This window comes from Panthera leo, chromosome B4 (genome assembly GCF_018350215.1).
Source record: "Panthera leo isolate Ple1 chromosome B4, P.leo_Ple1_pat1.1, whole genome shotgun sequence".
NCBI lineage: Eukaryota > Metazoa > Chordata > Mammalia > Carnivora > Felidae > Panthera > Panthera leo.
Genome location: NC_056685.1, coordinates 23,860,592 through 23,877,358, shown reverse-complemented (window position 1 = coordinate 23,877,358; position 16,767 = coordinate 23,860,592). Strand labels below are relative to the sequence as shown.

Below are 16,767 nucleotides of genomic sequence, written 5' to 3'. Positions count from 1 at the left end.
GAGGTTCTGGGCCAGGGCCTGAGAGCAGTGGTGGTAGAAAGGGCAAGAGAGCCACTTTTTTTGTGTGTGTGTGTGTGGAAATTTATTATCACATTAACTAACATATAGTGTATACAGTGTAGTCTTGGCTTCAGGAGTAGATTCCTATGATTCACCACTTACATAACAAAACCCAGTGCTCATCCCAACAAGTGCCCTCCTAAATACCCATCACCCATTTTCCCCACCCCCAACCCCTCACCTCCATCAACCCTCAGTTTGTTCTCTGTATCTAAGAGTCTATTATGGTTCAAAAATCTATAAAGAACTTACCAAACTTAACACCTGAAAAACAAATAATCCAGTGAAGAAATGGGTAGAAGACATGAATAGACATTTCTCCAAAGAAGATATACAGATGGCCAACCAACACATGAAAAAAGGTACAACATGACTCATCATCAGAGAAATACAAGTCAAAACCACAATGAGATACCACCTCACACTGGTCAGAGTGGCTAAAATTAACAACTCAGGAAAAAACAGATGTTGGAGAAGATGTAGAGAAAGTGGAATCCTCTTGCACTGTTGGTGGGAATACAAACTGGTGCAGCCACTCTGGAAAACAGTGTGGAGGTTCCTCAAAAAATTAAAACTAGAATTATCCTATGACCCAGCAATAGCACTACTAGGAATTTATCCAAGGGATACAGGAGTGCTGATTTGTAGGGGACACATGCACCCCAATGTTTATAGCAGTGCTATCAACAATAGCCAAGTTAAGGAAAGAGCCCAAATGTCTATCAACTGATGAATGGATAAAGAAGATGTGGTGTGTGTGTGTGTGTGTGTGTGTGTGTGTATGCATGTATGTATGTATGTATGTGTCTCTCTCTCTATATACAGAGACACATACATATATACATATAATGGAATATTATTTGGCAATGAAAAAGAATTAAATCTTGCCATTTGCAACAACATGGATGGAACCGGAGGGTATTATGCTAAGTGAAATAAGCCAGTTGGAAAAAGACAGATATCATGTTTTTACTCATATGTGGAATTCGAGAAACTTAACAGAAGACCATAGGGGAAGGGAAGAAAAAATACATTACAGAAAGGGAGGTAAACCATAAGAGACTCTTAAATACAGAGAGCCATTTTTGTTTTCAAAGCTTCACTACAACTATAGACTTGAAAATAATGTGGCAGGACAACTGACTGGAACATGAAGATATTTTCTCTTCCTCCCATATCAAACAGTCAGGCTCATCTTAGTAACTTCCTGCCTAAGGGGTTTTTGCAGAAGCTGCATGAGGTTAGTAGGATTTCCGGTCTTTGGCAACACCAAAGTCATTGCAGAGGTGATGCCAGGTGTCTTGGTAGGGATGGCGAGAGAGCAGGAGGCCTCCAAGAAAGTCAGGGAAAATAAATATTCTCCCAGACAGATGTCAGCAGGGCCATCAGTGGCTGCTTCTGGGGGAGGTTATAAGGCTGCAGAAAGGATGGCTACCTGAAGCATGTATGGACCAGGTGAGACTCCTGACTTGACAGTTTCCAGGTACCTGCTGAGGGTATGGGAACAGCACAGCTCCTGACTTGAAGGGGTCATGATGCCAGCGAGAAGATGGGTGTCCCAACAGTAACTGTGTAGGCAAATAACTAGTGACCACAGGCTCAGGCTCTACCTGGTCCTTTGATGGATGTGTAAGACCGCAGGGTCTTTGCACAGCCCTGGAGAGGGGAAGGCCTGATAAATACTGAGTTTGAATCCCCTACCAGTTTAGCGAAATGGGGACAGACTGTGACACAGTTGCTCAGAAGAAAAATATAATAATGCATTTGGGTTTGTCATATGAATGGAGATTTGAATCTCCTATAGTCTACTTAAGGTTGCAGATGTTGACAAAGGAATAGATATTTACTTTTTTGCTCCCTCTCACCAAACCTGAATTCTGCCCACTCCTCCAAACTCCATCTCTATTTCCTTCTGGTGTCATTTGAAAAGTTCTAGTTAACGTGTATATGAAGGGGGAAAAAAAAAAGAAAAAAGAAAAGAGGGGAGAATGAAGTCAGAGAAAGTAGAATGTGTGTGGAACATTCTGGAAAAGTTTTTATCTACACATGAGAAATGGAATGAAGAGAAGGTTCTCCCCCAAACAGTTAGAAAATAGTTACCTCAAACCTGACATAGAATAAAGGTCAGAAACTAATAAACAAATAGAGTATCTGGCACTATGTTTCCCTTCAGGAAGTTCTAACTACTGATTTTTACCTGAGAGGCACTGCTGAGAAGAAACTCGTCTATTAATTGGCTTATGAGGATAGACACCCAGATAAAGAGGCTTCAGTTGCTGTGACAAAATCATTTCATTCAGTTTTTTCTGCAGAATGAAATATTCTTCAGATAACTTTGATATCTAAAAAGAAGGTCATGTGTCAGATTAAATCAAGGAAAAGAATTCAGAGGGCTGCACATGTACACCAGGATCTGGTAAATTCCTGATTGACTGTCCCCGGGACTCTCACGCACTTCTCCAGAACCTACCTTGAACCATGTCTGAAAACCCAAGGTCCGAAAAAGTCCTCACTTGACCAAGCCTCCCCCTTGGTGCAACTTGCGCATCTCACATTTTCCATTTACAAACTGCCAAACGTGTCATGCTACATGAAGCATTCTGTCCTGATCACTCCTCCCTGGGGTCCCTGAGATCTGGCTTCTGTCTGTACCATTCTGTAGCAATTGTCTTTCTGCTTTTAGCCCACAGAAGCCTTTGGTTGCCTTTGATTGTGTTAACCCCCTCCTTTCCTTTCCGGTGTTCTTAGCCTCAAGTCAGGGCTCCTCTCCTCTGGCTCCTCTCTTTCCATCCAGCTCCTCTGCCTCTCTCTGGTCTGCATCCTGACCCTGTGGACATCGCTGTACTGCTGGGCTGTATGTGGAGCTCCTGCTTTTCTACCTCTAGCTTTGTCCCCCTGGACTGCTGAATCTACTTCCACGGCATTATTATCCAGCTCTATGGAGATGATTTAGTAATTCTGCATCTCCTCAATGTCCCTTATGCGTAGCAGATCAGGTATCCAATCCCCAGTTTGGTCTTTAGAGTAAGAAAATGTATGCACCAAGGAAAGGAAGGACTGCATGCATATTAAACTCTCTATGTCCGTGTGCTTAAAAAAAAAAAAGAACAGGAAAGGACTGGCAGATCTCTACTAAAAGCTACAAGTTGGAGATGTTTAGGCCACACCTATAACATGAAAGTGGTGCCCAAGAGTGGCTACTGTGCTTTTGCATGGACGCAGTCACTGTCAGAGACAAAGAGCAGAGTTTGGGGACCCAAAAGTATTAGGCAATCCCTCTTTGAACTAACCCATAATGATATTTCTTCAATGATTGTATATACTATTGATTACCCTGGTGATGCATATTAACTTACAATATGCATTTTAGAGGTCATCTAGTTAAAATCCTTCACTTTACATAAGAGAAAAATAAAGGTGATTTTCTTAAGGTCACACATAAAGTGATTCTCTTAAGATCAAACACCTACAGAGAAGGCAAGACCTGGGATTGGCATTTTCAGCAGCAGCTCCCTGTGGTCTCTCCCTCCATAGTACTAAGTAATCAGTGTTCCATGTACACCCATGAGAAGCGCTAAAGCCAACTGCCCCCTTCTAAAAACAGCCAAAACATGCCTACTCTTGGCACACGATATACTCCAAGAGGGGATTGTTTTTTGCGGTTTCTTATTGTCACAATGTAACATGTAGATTTCTACCTTCATTGCATGTATGCCTGAGTATGGCTACATGCCTAATTTTGACACCTCATTATATCTTCTTAAAATCTGGGGCAGGGGCGCCTGGGTGGCTTGGTCGGTTAAGGTCCGACTTTGGCTCAGGTCATGATCTCACGGTCCCTGAGTTCGAGCCCTGCATCAGGCTCTGTGCTGACAGCTCAGAGCCTGGAGCCTGTTTCAGATTCTGTGTCTCCCTTTCTCTCTGCCCCTCCCCTGTTCATGCTCTGTCTCTCCCTGTCTCAAAAAATAAGTAAACGTTAAAAAAAAAAAAATTAAAAAAAAATCTGGGGCAGAAAAAGCATAGATTTTAGAGGATTTATAACACTTTTTTTTTCTGTTTCTTTTTCTTTTAAACTCTAGTGAAAGATCTCAGAGAAGGAAATCTGCATTGTCCAATGTCAACATTTTAGTAACCTGCATCAACCAATGACTAGTCTCTTGACTACAGAAGGTTTTTATCGTATTTTATACTACTTCTAACAGCACATCGTCTTAAAAATTTATGGCTATTTGAATAGCAAAACCTTTGAGACATTCATTAAAGAGGGTTGCAGCCTCATAAAAAGAGATGAAACAATTATTAATAATTATTAATTAATGGTACATTTACTTCAGTTACTGTGTAGTTCCCAGAGATTTCTACTAGTAAATAAATCTGTTTGTTTACATACCTGTTTTGAAAAGATTGCCAAATCACATGCTTCGTTCTCTAAAACTGCCTTTGAGTCTCTATCATTCTTTGTCCTGATATTACAGGATTCCTCATGTTTTGTGGGATAGGAGTATAAATCATGGGTATTTGTTGCTACTTCTGTTGGTTTTGAAACAACCTTTTGACTTTGCAAAGAAGACATCCTGTCCTTCTGTAATTGCTGCTTTCTCTTGTAGCCCCGGTATTTGCTCTGAATGAACACTGCTGCTCTATCTTCCTCCTGGGCGTGCATGCTGGCTTGGGCTGGCCTCTCTCTGACCGACCCAGGCGTCAAATGGCTTCTCTGATGGCTGCACACTGGTGCATTCTGGGTAACTACAGATGTCTTCTTTTCTTTTTCCTTGCTATCTGCATTTTGATGAACCGACCTTTGGCTAAGACTGGGTTCCAAACTTTTTGTTAAAGAAGGTTGCTTTGTCTCATTCTCCACCACCCAAAGTCCTGGGTAGCTTGGCCTTTCCGAGATGGCCTTCCTTTCTAGATATGCTACTTTTGATTCTTCAAAATTCCTTTCCTCTGCATACCTCTGGTAGTAATTCTGGAGCACAGTGTTCTCCTCCTCCACTCTCCTTACCTTACTATTCTCTTCCAGGTCTTTCGCATATTTCTTCTTAGGCTGTCCTTCTGTCCAAGGGTCCCCCACCAGATACACTTCCTGCTTAGCCTCTTCTCCATACATGTTATTCATTTTTTTCTGAGTTTGATGTCCTCTGTTGTTACTTTCAACAGCAATCATGGCTTCCCCTTCAACTCTGAAAGTAGAAGTCTTTACTGCAGATGTACTTCCTTTATTATTTGGAGCTGGAATGACTGTTTCGTTAGTAGGGACCACATTTTCTGTCTGTTTCTTCACAAAAGATTCCCTGTGTAAAACATACTGCATCTGAATATATGATATTAAACTGGACCTTATTTACCTGTATAGTGTTGGGAGAACAGTAACAGGGGCAAAAAAACAAAAACAAACAAAAAACCCCAAAAAACAAAAAACAAAAAAACCTCCAAATAAAAACTTCTCAAGTCACGTTAATCAAATGTTTCCCACACGTTCTCTCTAGCAACAACTGTGGTAGCTGCTCTAATAATGACGAAACCAGTTTCAATTTAGAATGAGAACTATCCTAGCATATTTTCACTTAATGAGGCATCAAAACCCTAGGAATTTAATCACTTCAAAACATGTCTTTTTCTAAAGAAAGTACCTACGGTGAGGAGAGGTTGTGGAAAATATATCAAAATTTGAGACTAGTAAGCAGGGTATGTTCACTAGGCTAATGTGCTGTATTTAATAAGCTCCCTCGAGCTCTGGTGATCACAGTAAATATGTTACAAAATTAAAGGGAAACAGTGTCCTTGCTACGGTTCATGATCATATAATATGTTGACCAAAATTTCACAGTTGTTACTTTACCAATATCCTCCCAAAATGATTTTCCTTAAAGATAACATTTTCTCTAGTTTTTTTTTAAAGCCACATAAGTTTCTTTTTCACTTTTTTTTTTTCTTTTGGTGAGGACAAAACCCTCACAAGAGCAATATGGCCATGAAAAGTGTGTTACAGTACAGTGAAAAAGTCATGACCTGATACCCTGACATGCTACTTGGGGAGTTTTCAAAACTTTCCATTTTGGCTTAGGAAATCCATGGGAGATTTTTGGTCCTTTGCAATCTGTTTGTACAGAAGGATTTGTCTGGGAGTCAAACTTGGAAAAAGTTACTGGAATTCAATTTATCTAAATCCACTGGCCACTTCCTAGGCCTATAACAGCATCTTCAGGTTTATACAGGAGGCATAATAGAATCTCTGTTATTTTTCCAGGGACCAGAGAAGGAGGCAGGATACCAAGAACCCATAATTTTAACGAATGGCTATGCTAGTATTTTGAACACCTTCATAACACCCCCAGAGAATGCCTATACTAATCAAAGTATAATTAATGAGAAAAAGATAAACAAACTACCACAGAGCTATAGTAATCAAAACAGAGTGGAATCGGCATAAAAACAAACTCACAGATCAATGGGACAGAATAGACAGCCCAAAATAAACACACACATTTATGGCCAATTAATTCAGGACAGAAGAACCAAGAATATACAATGGGGGTGGAATAGTCTCTTCAATAAATGGTTTTGGGAAAATTAGACAGACACATGCAAAATAATTAAACTGGATTCCTATCTTATACTATATATAAAAATCAACTCAAAATGAATTTAAAGACTTGGACATAAGACCTGAAATCATAAAACTCTGAGGAGAAAATATAGGTGGTAAGCTCCTTGACTTTGGTTTGGCAATATATTTTTTTTTCTTTTGGATTTGATACTGAAAGCAAAAGCAACAAAAGCAAAAATAAACTAGTGCGACTACATAAAATGAAAAAGCTTCTGTAAAGCAAAGGAAACCATCAATAAAATGAAAAGGCAACCTACGCAATGGGAGAAAATATTTGCAACTCACAGACGTGACAAAGGGTTAATATCCAAAAATATGTGAAGAACTCGTACTACTTAATAGCAAAACAATGAACAACCTGACTTAAAAATGGGCAGAGGATGTGAACAAGCATTTTTAAAGGAGATGAAAAAATGACTAACAGGTACATGAAAAGGGCCTCAACATTTGGAAATGCAAATCCAAACCACGATGAGGTATCACTTCACACCTGTTAGAATGGCTATCATCACAAAAGACAAGAGAAAACAAGCATTGGTGAAGGTGTGAAGAAAAGAGAATCCTTATGTACTGAGAATGCTGTGCTGGTGGGAATGTAAATTGCTGCCAGTTTGGAAAATGATATGGAGGTTCCTCAAAAAACTAAAAATAGCACTACCATATGATCCAGCAATCCTACTTCTGGTTGTACATCCCCCCCCCCCCCCCCCCCCGCAAATCAAAAAACAAAGCAATGATCTCAAAGAGCTATCTGCACTTCAATGTTCATTGCAGTATCATTCACAACAGTCAAGACACAGAAATAACCTAAGTGATCATTAAAGGATGAATGGATAAAGAAGATATGGTATACATATTCAATGGAGTATCATTCAGCCACAAGAGAGAAGAAATCCTGCCATTTGTGACAACATGGACGCAATAAATCAGACCAAGGAAGACAAATACTGCATAGTATCACTTATGTGTGGAATCTGAAAAAGAAAAGAAAAAGTCAAACCCACACAAACGGACAGTTGTGGTTTTGAGGGGGAGGTAGAAGAAATAGGAGGGAGAGGCTGGAAAAAGGATACAGCCTTCCAGCCATTAGAGGAATAGGTAGGTCTGAGGATCTCATATAAAACATGGGACTACACGTGGTTTTGTATAACTGAATTTTGCTAAAGGAGAATTTCAATGTTCCCACCAAAAAAGCACAAAAAGGAACCATGTAAGGTGATGGACGTGGTAATGAATTAGATGGGGGAATCTTTCCACAATGCAGATGCATATCAGATCATCATGATGCACACTTCAAATATCTTCTAATTTTGTATGTTAATTACACATCAATAAAACTTAAAATTTTAAAAAGATGAATAAGTTCTTGGGATCTAATATACAGCATGGTGATTGTTAACAGTACTGTATTATAGACTCAAGAGTTGCTAAGACAGGTGTTCTTAAATGTTGTCACCACACACATACACACACAGAGTTGTAATTATTGAGGTGATAAATGTGTTAACGAACTTCACTGTGGTAATTATTTCACAATATATATGTGCACCAAATCCTCATGTTGTACACCTGAAAGTGACACAGTGTTATAGGTCAACTGAATCCCAATAGATTAAAAAAAAAAGACAAGGGTCCTGGGATTGGGGCTGGAATGATCTTCATTTCCCTGGAGACCACTCTTTCTTCTTTCGATCAATTCAAGCTTTACCACTAAGGCAAAATCTATATACTTTCTCTTCCCCTAATCCCTACCAAGATCTTCCATGCCCTACTGCACAATTTGCATATTTTTCTAGCAGAGTTAACTTGTGTTATTAGAATCACATATTTATTGGTTATATTTCCTTCCCATGTTTCTATGGGCAATTTGAGGATCAGGATTTTGTCTCATCTATCTACATGTCTTCACAGCTTACCGTACAGCTTTATGTATAAATGCATTCAGGTGGATCTGCTAATAAGCACTCAGAAATATAGATATGGAGGCTCAAGAGAAGAAAGGGCAAAGTGTCATGCTTTGAAGGTTGGATTCTGGCTTAGGAGTTACGGTATACTGATTATTAACACCATGGGAATGAATGAGAAAGCCCAGAGATGATATTCAGATGTGGAGGAGGATTTAAATATGGGGACGGGAGGAGGAGTTAGCAAAGGATACTCAGAATTAGGAGCAGAAATGCAGAGTGCAATCCAGCAGAAGCCTAGGAAGAAAAAAAACTATGAAAGGAAAGTGTGGTCATCAGTGTGAAATGCCAGTGAACTCCCAAATAGGATAAAGAACACAAGAGTGGCCACTGGGTGTTCACTGACATTTAATGCACTGGTATTAGGAGCCTGATTAGGTACAAGAAAGACTGTGAACTTTATTTTGACTTTACAGATTTGAAAAATGTATAATGTCAAAATGGTATAAAAATGAACATCAATATACCTTTTATTTTCAAAGTTTTTCTTGTAGTCAAATTGCTGATCATGAGTCTGAAGAGTTGTTACTGCTGTGTTTTTTGTGTTAACAATTTCTTTTCTTTGTTTCCTGACTAGATGTCCTCTTGCAGCTGAAACATACAAGGTCCAGAGTAGCATTAATCAGAATAAAGAAAAAGCCATTACTTAAGTGAATAGAAACAAATTTTTTTTGACAATCAATGTCAGGAAAATGAAATTAAAGAGCCCAAATAGGACAGGTTCATAAAAAGTATTGTTCATTAACAAGATTCTTCTATAGCAAGAAAATAATTAAAGTGCCTTTTGCATTAAGGACAGTACTGGGATGAAACTAAAATGAAAGAGATTAGCTAAGTTGTTGAAAAAGACAAACTGTATTCATTTGCTTAAATCTGCTAATAATTACGTCAGCTATTTACAGGAGAAAGCCCCTATTATTTAAGAATATGTTTTGGACTTTTTGGCCAATTATCCTTGGAACCAGATAGATTTCAGAATTCAGCTTTAAACTTTTTTATTTTATAAAGGTAATTCAGAGCAAATAACACATATCCTATAACATTCCCCATGTCAGGGCAGCATTCCATAATCAAAAATACAAATATTTCTCCAGAAAACCAATATTTTTACTAGGAGTGATGAAGGACTATAAATATTAGGTCATGTTTCACTGCCAGATGAGTTGTGAAAAACCGTTTCTTCAGTGTTTTATAAATTGTGAAACTGTGGATAAAGAATCTGATCCCAAATTTTAGGGATTTGCATTTTGATGCCGCAGGGAGAAGTTAAGGGCTTTAAAATCCCCGAAGAGATGAGCCCTTACGATTTGACAGACCCGAGACTGGAACGGGAATCTCTCAAATGTTAGTCAGCTATTCTGTCCCCCATGTCAGTGCTCCTCAGAAGGCAGGCTGCAGATCAGAGTGGATCATAAAATGGATTAGTGGGCCAAATCTAGCATCTAAAAATGAAGTGGGATAAGCCAGAACAGAAAATATCAGAGTGCATTGCATGTAGTATGTGTGCATATCAGGTTACACGGGAGAATATAGTTTTTACTATGGAAGTCCACTCAACACGTTGTGGAAGATGCTTTACTGAACCATACCAGGTTCTAAATTTAGTTTCTTATTGAAAAATGGAAAGTGAAATCTAAAGTCTATTGATACATTTTAATAAAAATGTGTAAAGTATTATTATAAATATTATTTACCTACAGTTAATAGAAAGAAACGGATGCCCTTTAACATAATGAGATTTAATCAAGTGGTCAAACATTGTGGCAAGTGTAACCTTTGGAATAAAGTAGGAAAAGTGTTATTGTCCAATGGATTATAATAATATGATTCCTGAGATCTGTAACTAATTTAATCACTTGTATCTTGCACAAGAGGTCAATTGTATTTCATTGATGCTTGACAGAAAATCTAAAAATTAAATTATTTTATTTAAAACAAAACATTCAAATATTAAAAGTGTCAATCACTGAAGCAATCAGATTTAGATTTAGTATAGAGAAAGCATCAATGTAACCGAGTCTGGAATTAAATACAAAAGCTACATAAGAATGGGGGTTTGAATACAAGATTAGATGTCCATATCTGAACATAACATTAAGTTTTGTTACACGGTGAGACCATCTGAGTGATTACCTGACTGTATTATTATAGCACTCTCTTTTCTTTTCTCCTGTATTTTTTGGTACCTCCTTAAATCCAAGAATCCTCTGACACAGGCTTGAATCAAAATAAGCTTGTCAATGGCTTCCTTTCGCATTAAATTTAACTGTTCCACATGATAATATTTAAGGAACACCTTAAAAGAGTGAAAATAAAATACAGATAAGACCAGGGCACGCCAATGTGAAATAGTCATACGCTATGAAGAACAGATTACATTCTAAATCTTTTTCAGATTTTGGAAATCACTATCTTCTGCTTGTTTGGCCTGGATTTTGCTACATTTTACATTTTTATTCTTGAAGAAAACCTCTCTTTGAGAACAAATATTGTTTAGCAATCATACTGTTCTTTGCAGCCAGTTAACTAGGTTTTGTTGACTGGGCCAATAAGAATGGAGGATGGTCAGCTCTTGTATCAAAGTTTTAGCATCATATACTGTGAACAAAGCTAGATTTTTATGTTTTCAAAAAGACAACTGTATTTTTCAAATTAAAAAGTCTTACAAATCTAGCTGTAAGACAGAGGACACTTACAGCTATAGCAATTCACTCATCAAATGTTTATTGACACCTCCTGTATGTACTCATCTGCTGAGGATACAAAGGTGAATAAGGCAGGGCACCGTCCTTCAGGGCCTCTCATGTTGTCAGTGGAGGGACTAAGGCAGAGAGATGGCCCCAGACAGAACAACATTCCTGCTAGACTCAGTGGCCCCCACGGAGAAAGGAGGACTGACTTTCAATCACTCTAAAATCGAAATGAATTGAAGAAATGGAGGGGCCTGCAGGCCTGGAGTTATTCTCATTTAAGAGTTTTCAAACTCCCCCAGGAAATAGGAAGATTTTTTTTTTCTTTTAATGGATACATTTACTAATAAAAGTCACCTAAAAGAAAGTTTATTGAATCCACTAAGAAAGTCACTTAAATTCAAATTTAACAGCTGAGTCATAAGAACTGGTAACACTGAAAGCAGAACCCTCTTTGCAGCTCCATGACTTGAAAGCTTGGCACCACAGGCAGGTTAGCATTACAGGGTTTGACGGAATTTAGTTTTAATTTCTATGGGACTCTGGACGCTAATTTATTTAGTCCATTCTACTGTTGACAATTCATTTAAAATTCAGTCTGTTCAAAAAGGTCATCTTTTTTTATTATTTTTTTTGTGCAGCATTAGAAATGTTTCTGTATTGAATACTTTTATTCATCTTAATGAGTTGGAAAAGGTGAAGTGGAAAAATACAAACAGCTTTAAAATGCTACTTAAATACCATGTAGGACTGGAACTGCAAAAGGCCCTTTTTACGAGTTAAAACTCCATTTGAAGTTAGGCATGTGTTTCAGGCCATAAATCGTGAGATTTCAGCCTGACAAAATTCATCTTTGTGATCATCTAAAAGAAAATGGTATAAGTAAGATACACATCTTTTTTAGTGCTCAGAATTTCGCCTTGCTAACTACTGAAGTAAATATGGATTACTGAATATGTAAGACACTCGGTCTAAGATAAATATTTTTTAAAATCCCTTAAATTGTTAAGGAGTAGCTTCTTTTGTAAACATGAAAATTCTCTCCCGTATCTTCCACCCCTAGACACGACTAATGTGGACGTTTGTTTCAGTCAATATGGCTGACAGTGGTTATTCTTGAAGGTCAGTCTCTGAGGACTTTTCTTTAGATTGACTCTTTTCTCAATCCTCCCCCCAATAATATATTCAGTGTAGCCCTAAGGCCTCTTTATTTCCTTATCCCCATTTTGTAATGCTTTGAGGCTATCTGAGGAGCCTAATGCATCCTTTCTCCAAGCAGCCACCTATCTTACTTCCATACGCAAAATCTGTTACGATTTTTTTTCTTCATTCTCTAAGTGATTAAATAAGCTAAAATCTCTCCGGTCTCAACATAAACACAAACACAGTGATAGCCAAACCCTTATAGCAAGTCTACTAACAATGGTGAATATTTTGCTCCAGATAAATTTGAAGTTTACAACAGAAGCAGATTTGAGAATTAGGAAAAAAAAATATTAGGAACCTGTTCAGATCATTATGATTTTCTACAGAATATATTCTGTATATATTATATGATATTAATATATATTAACACATTCTGAATATTTATAGACTATATTTGTGGTGATAAAAAAGAGAATATATCTCAGTATGTTTTTAATACTACTTGAAATGAAATGCACTCACTCTAAATTTCATCTTTTTATTTTTGGATAAATCTTCAAGAGAAACTTTTCTCGAATTTCTTAAAAGAAACCTTTATGACAACAAAGTGTTTAATTCTGCTGAAGAAGAAAATCTTTATGAATGTGTCAACTTAATTCCCTAGTTTAAGCTAGAGCTTCTGTAACATAAAAAAGCCACAATATTTTCAAGCACTGGAAAATGTTATAATTCTCAGTAAATCCAACACATTTACAATTATTATTTGTCCTTGAAAATTACATGCAAACATTACTTTCGTTTTTCCAAGAGCCCAGTTATCCAGACCAGCTTTTTCCAAAATGGTGGCACAGGTGTCAGGGCTCACTGGGGGTTCTTCATTCCACTTGTAGCAGAGAACATGGTACCTTCGAGTGGGAGAAAGTGCTGGTTAGTATTTCATAAAGTTTCCATGCCTCAGTAGCCTGGTGGATACTTGACAGTTCTGTGCAGGGAAGAAAGAGATTCCCAGACTCAATGCACAGGACCCTTCTCAGAATCCTAAAGTAGACTGACACAAATCCAGACCAATTCGTTTGTATAGATTTGAGCATTGTTTTCTCAGTTTAGTGATTACTTTTCAACACTGATCACTGAAATCTCCCACAAAAACTCCATCACTAAAAAAGAAAAAAAAAGTTAGTGGGGTATTTTAAGAGGAACAGCATTTTTCTGGGTACTAAAAGCAGAAGGATTGCAGTGGCAAGAAGCAAAGGGAAATATTTCATTTTTTCACCTTCACAAAAACATTGGAAGCTGATCTTAAAATTGGATGAAGGAGTTTAATTCTCTGCAAACCTCCTACTACTGTATACACACCATCGAGCACTGTCCTTTGAGGTACACTTTGTGTCTCACTGGAGGTTTTCTCTATTGGTTTAATACATCAGTAATTGAGGGGAAGAAGTGAGTTAAGGGGTTAATGCAGGAGAAAACTGAAACAGGCCACCAGGTGAATTACAGAAAGAAAAACCAGTTGACCATGGTCAATAATCTTGTGCAGTTTTCTAAGGTTTCCAACATGCCCTTATTTAATTTCTTGGTGCAGGATTAACCTGCTGATCCAGAGGAAACAAAGCATCAAGTTTTGGTAGGTTTTGAATTTCAAAACAGAGGCCATGTGTGTGGAAGAGTGAGGTGGCATGGTCAGGAGAGCTGAGTTCTCATCCTAGAGACTAATTACCCGTGTAAACATGGACACATCACGGAACCTCTGTAAATGTCAATTTCTTCATCTAAAAATGAGCCTGTAGATAAAACCTCTAAAAAGAACACACTCCAGCTCCAAGTTTCATCCTTGATAAACATGCAGATGAACTCTTTTCTGTTAGGCTCTTTGGAGAATCCTGGCCTAGAATGGTCTAGAAAGAAGTGATGGTCATAGCTTTTGTCATCTGTGCAAATAACCTCAGGGAGTGCCCGTTAACGTCCCCTCATTCTTTAGACCTGCCAACTTGAGGACTAAACTTGCTTGTGGACACGTTGTGACTGAGGAGCTACTCTACCCTTCCAGCCTCCCAACTATCTCCTGGTTTTACTTCTTTGCAGATCCAGCCAGGATCTCGTGGCTCATCATATGAGCAACCCTTCTTCTCATGCTCCCTCTCTTGGTCTTTTGTCGCACATGCTCTGCAAACACACAAACCTGGACCAGCCAATCATTGTTCTCTGCCCTCCTGTCAGGCCTTGGAGATCTGCCAGAGAAAAATCATTCACAGCACGCTCCCCTATGACCTTGTGGCTTCCTGAGTCAGCCGAGTCCACAAGGACACCAAGAATCCTGATTGGTGTCCACAACTACTTTCCTCACTCAATCCTCACAACTGTTTCATCTCTCCTGTCCTGTTCAAATCTCCCACCTGCCCCTGCCCTCTGCGCTGCTCTCAGCAGATAAATGTGTCTTCTATTTTACCAGAGGCCACCAGATGCAAGCTCTACTGGCTTCCTCCCCAGCTACAGATCTGTTTGTCCATTATCGATTCTTCCCTTCTCCTTCAGAGGAGATATCCACTCTCCATCTGCCTGTGTTCTAGAGGTCATCTCTTCCTCCTCTCCTTTTTCAAGCTCTTTTCTCTCTTCTGGTGCCTTCCATTTAGTTCAAGACAAACCCTCTAAGTATGTCTCACCTGAAACGATTCTCTGTAGCCCACCCACTTCACAGAGAAGTTGAAAGATTGCTTAAAATAATTGTCTCCATTTCTCTACTTCCCATTAATCAGCAGCTCCTGGAATCTGATTTAATCACATAGTAATAAGGACTCTTATTTAATCACATAAAGATCTTTTAGTGATGAACTCTAAAGGGATGTCTTCCATCATAATCCTAAGTGTTGTTTTCTGCATTTGCTATTGTTGACCCTTTTCTCTGTCTTGAGTATCCCCACGTTTGCATCCCACCTTGCCTCCCTGCTTATCCCCCTTCCCCCATCAGTCTCCCTGACATGCCTCATATTTAGACGTTCTGCTCAAATGCAAGTGTTCTCCAATGTCCCATTTCTTTCTGAGCTCTCTCCACAGGGGTCTCATCTACATGCGGACTGGATGATTCCTAAATCTTCATCTGTGGCCCTCTTTACACAAACTCTGAACACATCGCTTCTGACTGCCTGCTTTGCGCCCCCACCTGGTTATCTCACAGACACTCCAATTCATCACCTTGCCTTTCCTCTGCTAGTTCCTACATCTGAGAATGATGTCACTATTTTTTTCAAAGGTGATAAAAATCTGTGTGTCATCCTAGATTCTTCCCTATTCTCCACTCAGTGTATCCATCAAGCTTAAGAATCTCTCTGAAATCCATTTCTTTCTCTCTATTTCTACAGGCATTGCCTTGAACTTACTTATCATCACTTCTCAACTTGACTTCCATAATTGCCTTCCAACTGGTTATGTCTGTTCTCACTCCCCCTCCCCCAGGTCTGTCTGAATTGTCTTAATAAGATGAAAATCTGATCAGGCCCTTTCCCGACTTGGAAGGCTCTGAGAAAACCCAAGCTCTAAGCCATGATGGCAAAAACAGGTGCTTTCAAAGGCTAGGCACATAACATAGGTAATTTGGAGAGCAGTGGAAATGTAGGAAATGCAAAGGTCACACCTGCCAAAAAGCAGTCATTTAAAATTAGGTGACATGTATGAAGACCAGCATGAGAACTCCCTCCCTCCTCTGTATCCCTGCCTGCCTTCCCAGTCTTACCTTCTGCTCTTTTCCGTGGGCAGCCTGAGCTCTGGTAATAAAAATTATTTAAAATTATGCCAGAAGGCCATGTTTGCTCATGCCTCTATGCCTTTGTATGAGACTTCCAAGTCGGGAAAGGACATGATCAGATTTTCATCTTATTAAGTGTTGTGTTATTTGTATGTGTTATTCTCTTTGTCTGTATGTCCTTGATCCTCCCTGCTCGTTCCTTTAAGGAAGATCGACTCTTCCAATATTCTAGAAACTCTTTCTCATGCATCTTCAATGAAGAGACTAACTGGGCTAACTGACAGTCTCCTCCCCTGTGTTAGACGCACTGACTGCTGTCCACACACACCTGGAGCTCGTGGATACTAGTTCTCAGGGGTGTCCCCATGGGCTCCTGCTCCTGCCGGGAGAGTTGTGTCTGCTGCCTGACCCGTGTCTGCCAGCTGCGCTTGAGGTGACAGGATTCAAAACCGTATGACGCAAACGGATGAAATATGAGTGAGGAAAGCCAGAGAGTTGTTTCTACACAACTGCATCAAATGCTTTGGTAAGACTTCAGAAAGAAGTGGTCTAAAG

At 39.0% G+C, this 16,767-nt stretch overlaps 1 protein-coding gene across 8 annotated transcripts in view; it reads right to left on the bottom strand.

Annotated features, from left to right (window-relative positions):
* Positions 1 to 16,767, bottom strand: part of MYO3A (myosin IIIA) — a 241,940-nt gene that overhangs the window by 34,602 nt on the left and 190,571 nt on the right. For 4 of the 8 annotated variants that reach the window (XM_042945148.1, XM_042945150.1, XM_042945152.1 and 1 more), the window contains 5 exons: positions 13,264 to 13,375; positions 10,768 to 10,930; positions 9,102 to 9,225; positions 4,451 to 5,354; positions 2,258 to 2,402 (listed from right to left, as the gene is read on the bottom strand). In XM_042945148.1, the coding sequence (XP_042801082.1) occupies positions 2,258 to 2,402; positions 4,451 to 5,354; positions 9,102 to 9,225; positions 10,768 to 10,930; positions 13,264 to 13,375 (1,448 nt within the window). The remainder of the gene's footprint in view (positions 1 to 2,257; positions 2,403 to 4,450; positions 5,355 to 9,101; positions 9,226 to 10,767; positions 10,931 to 13,263; positions 13,376 to 16,767) is intronic. The other 4 variants (XM_042945153.1, XM_042945149.1, XM_042945151.1 and 1 more) reach the window with 4 other exon arrangements.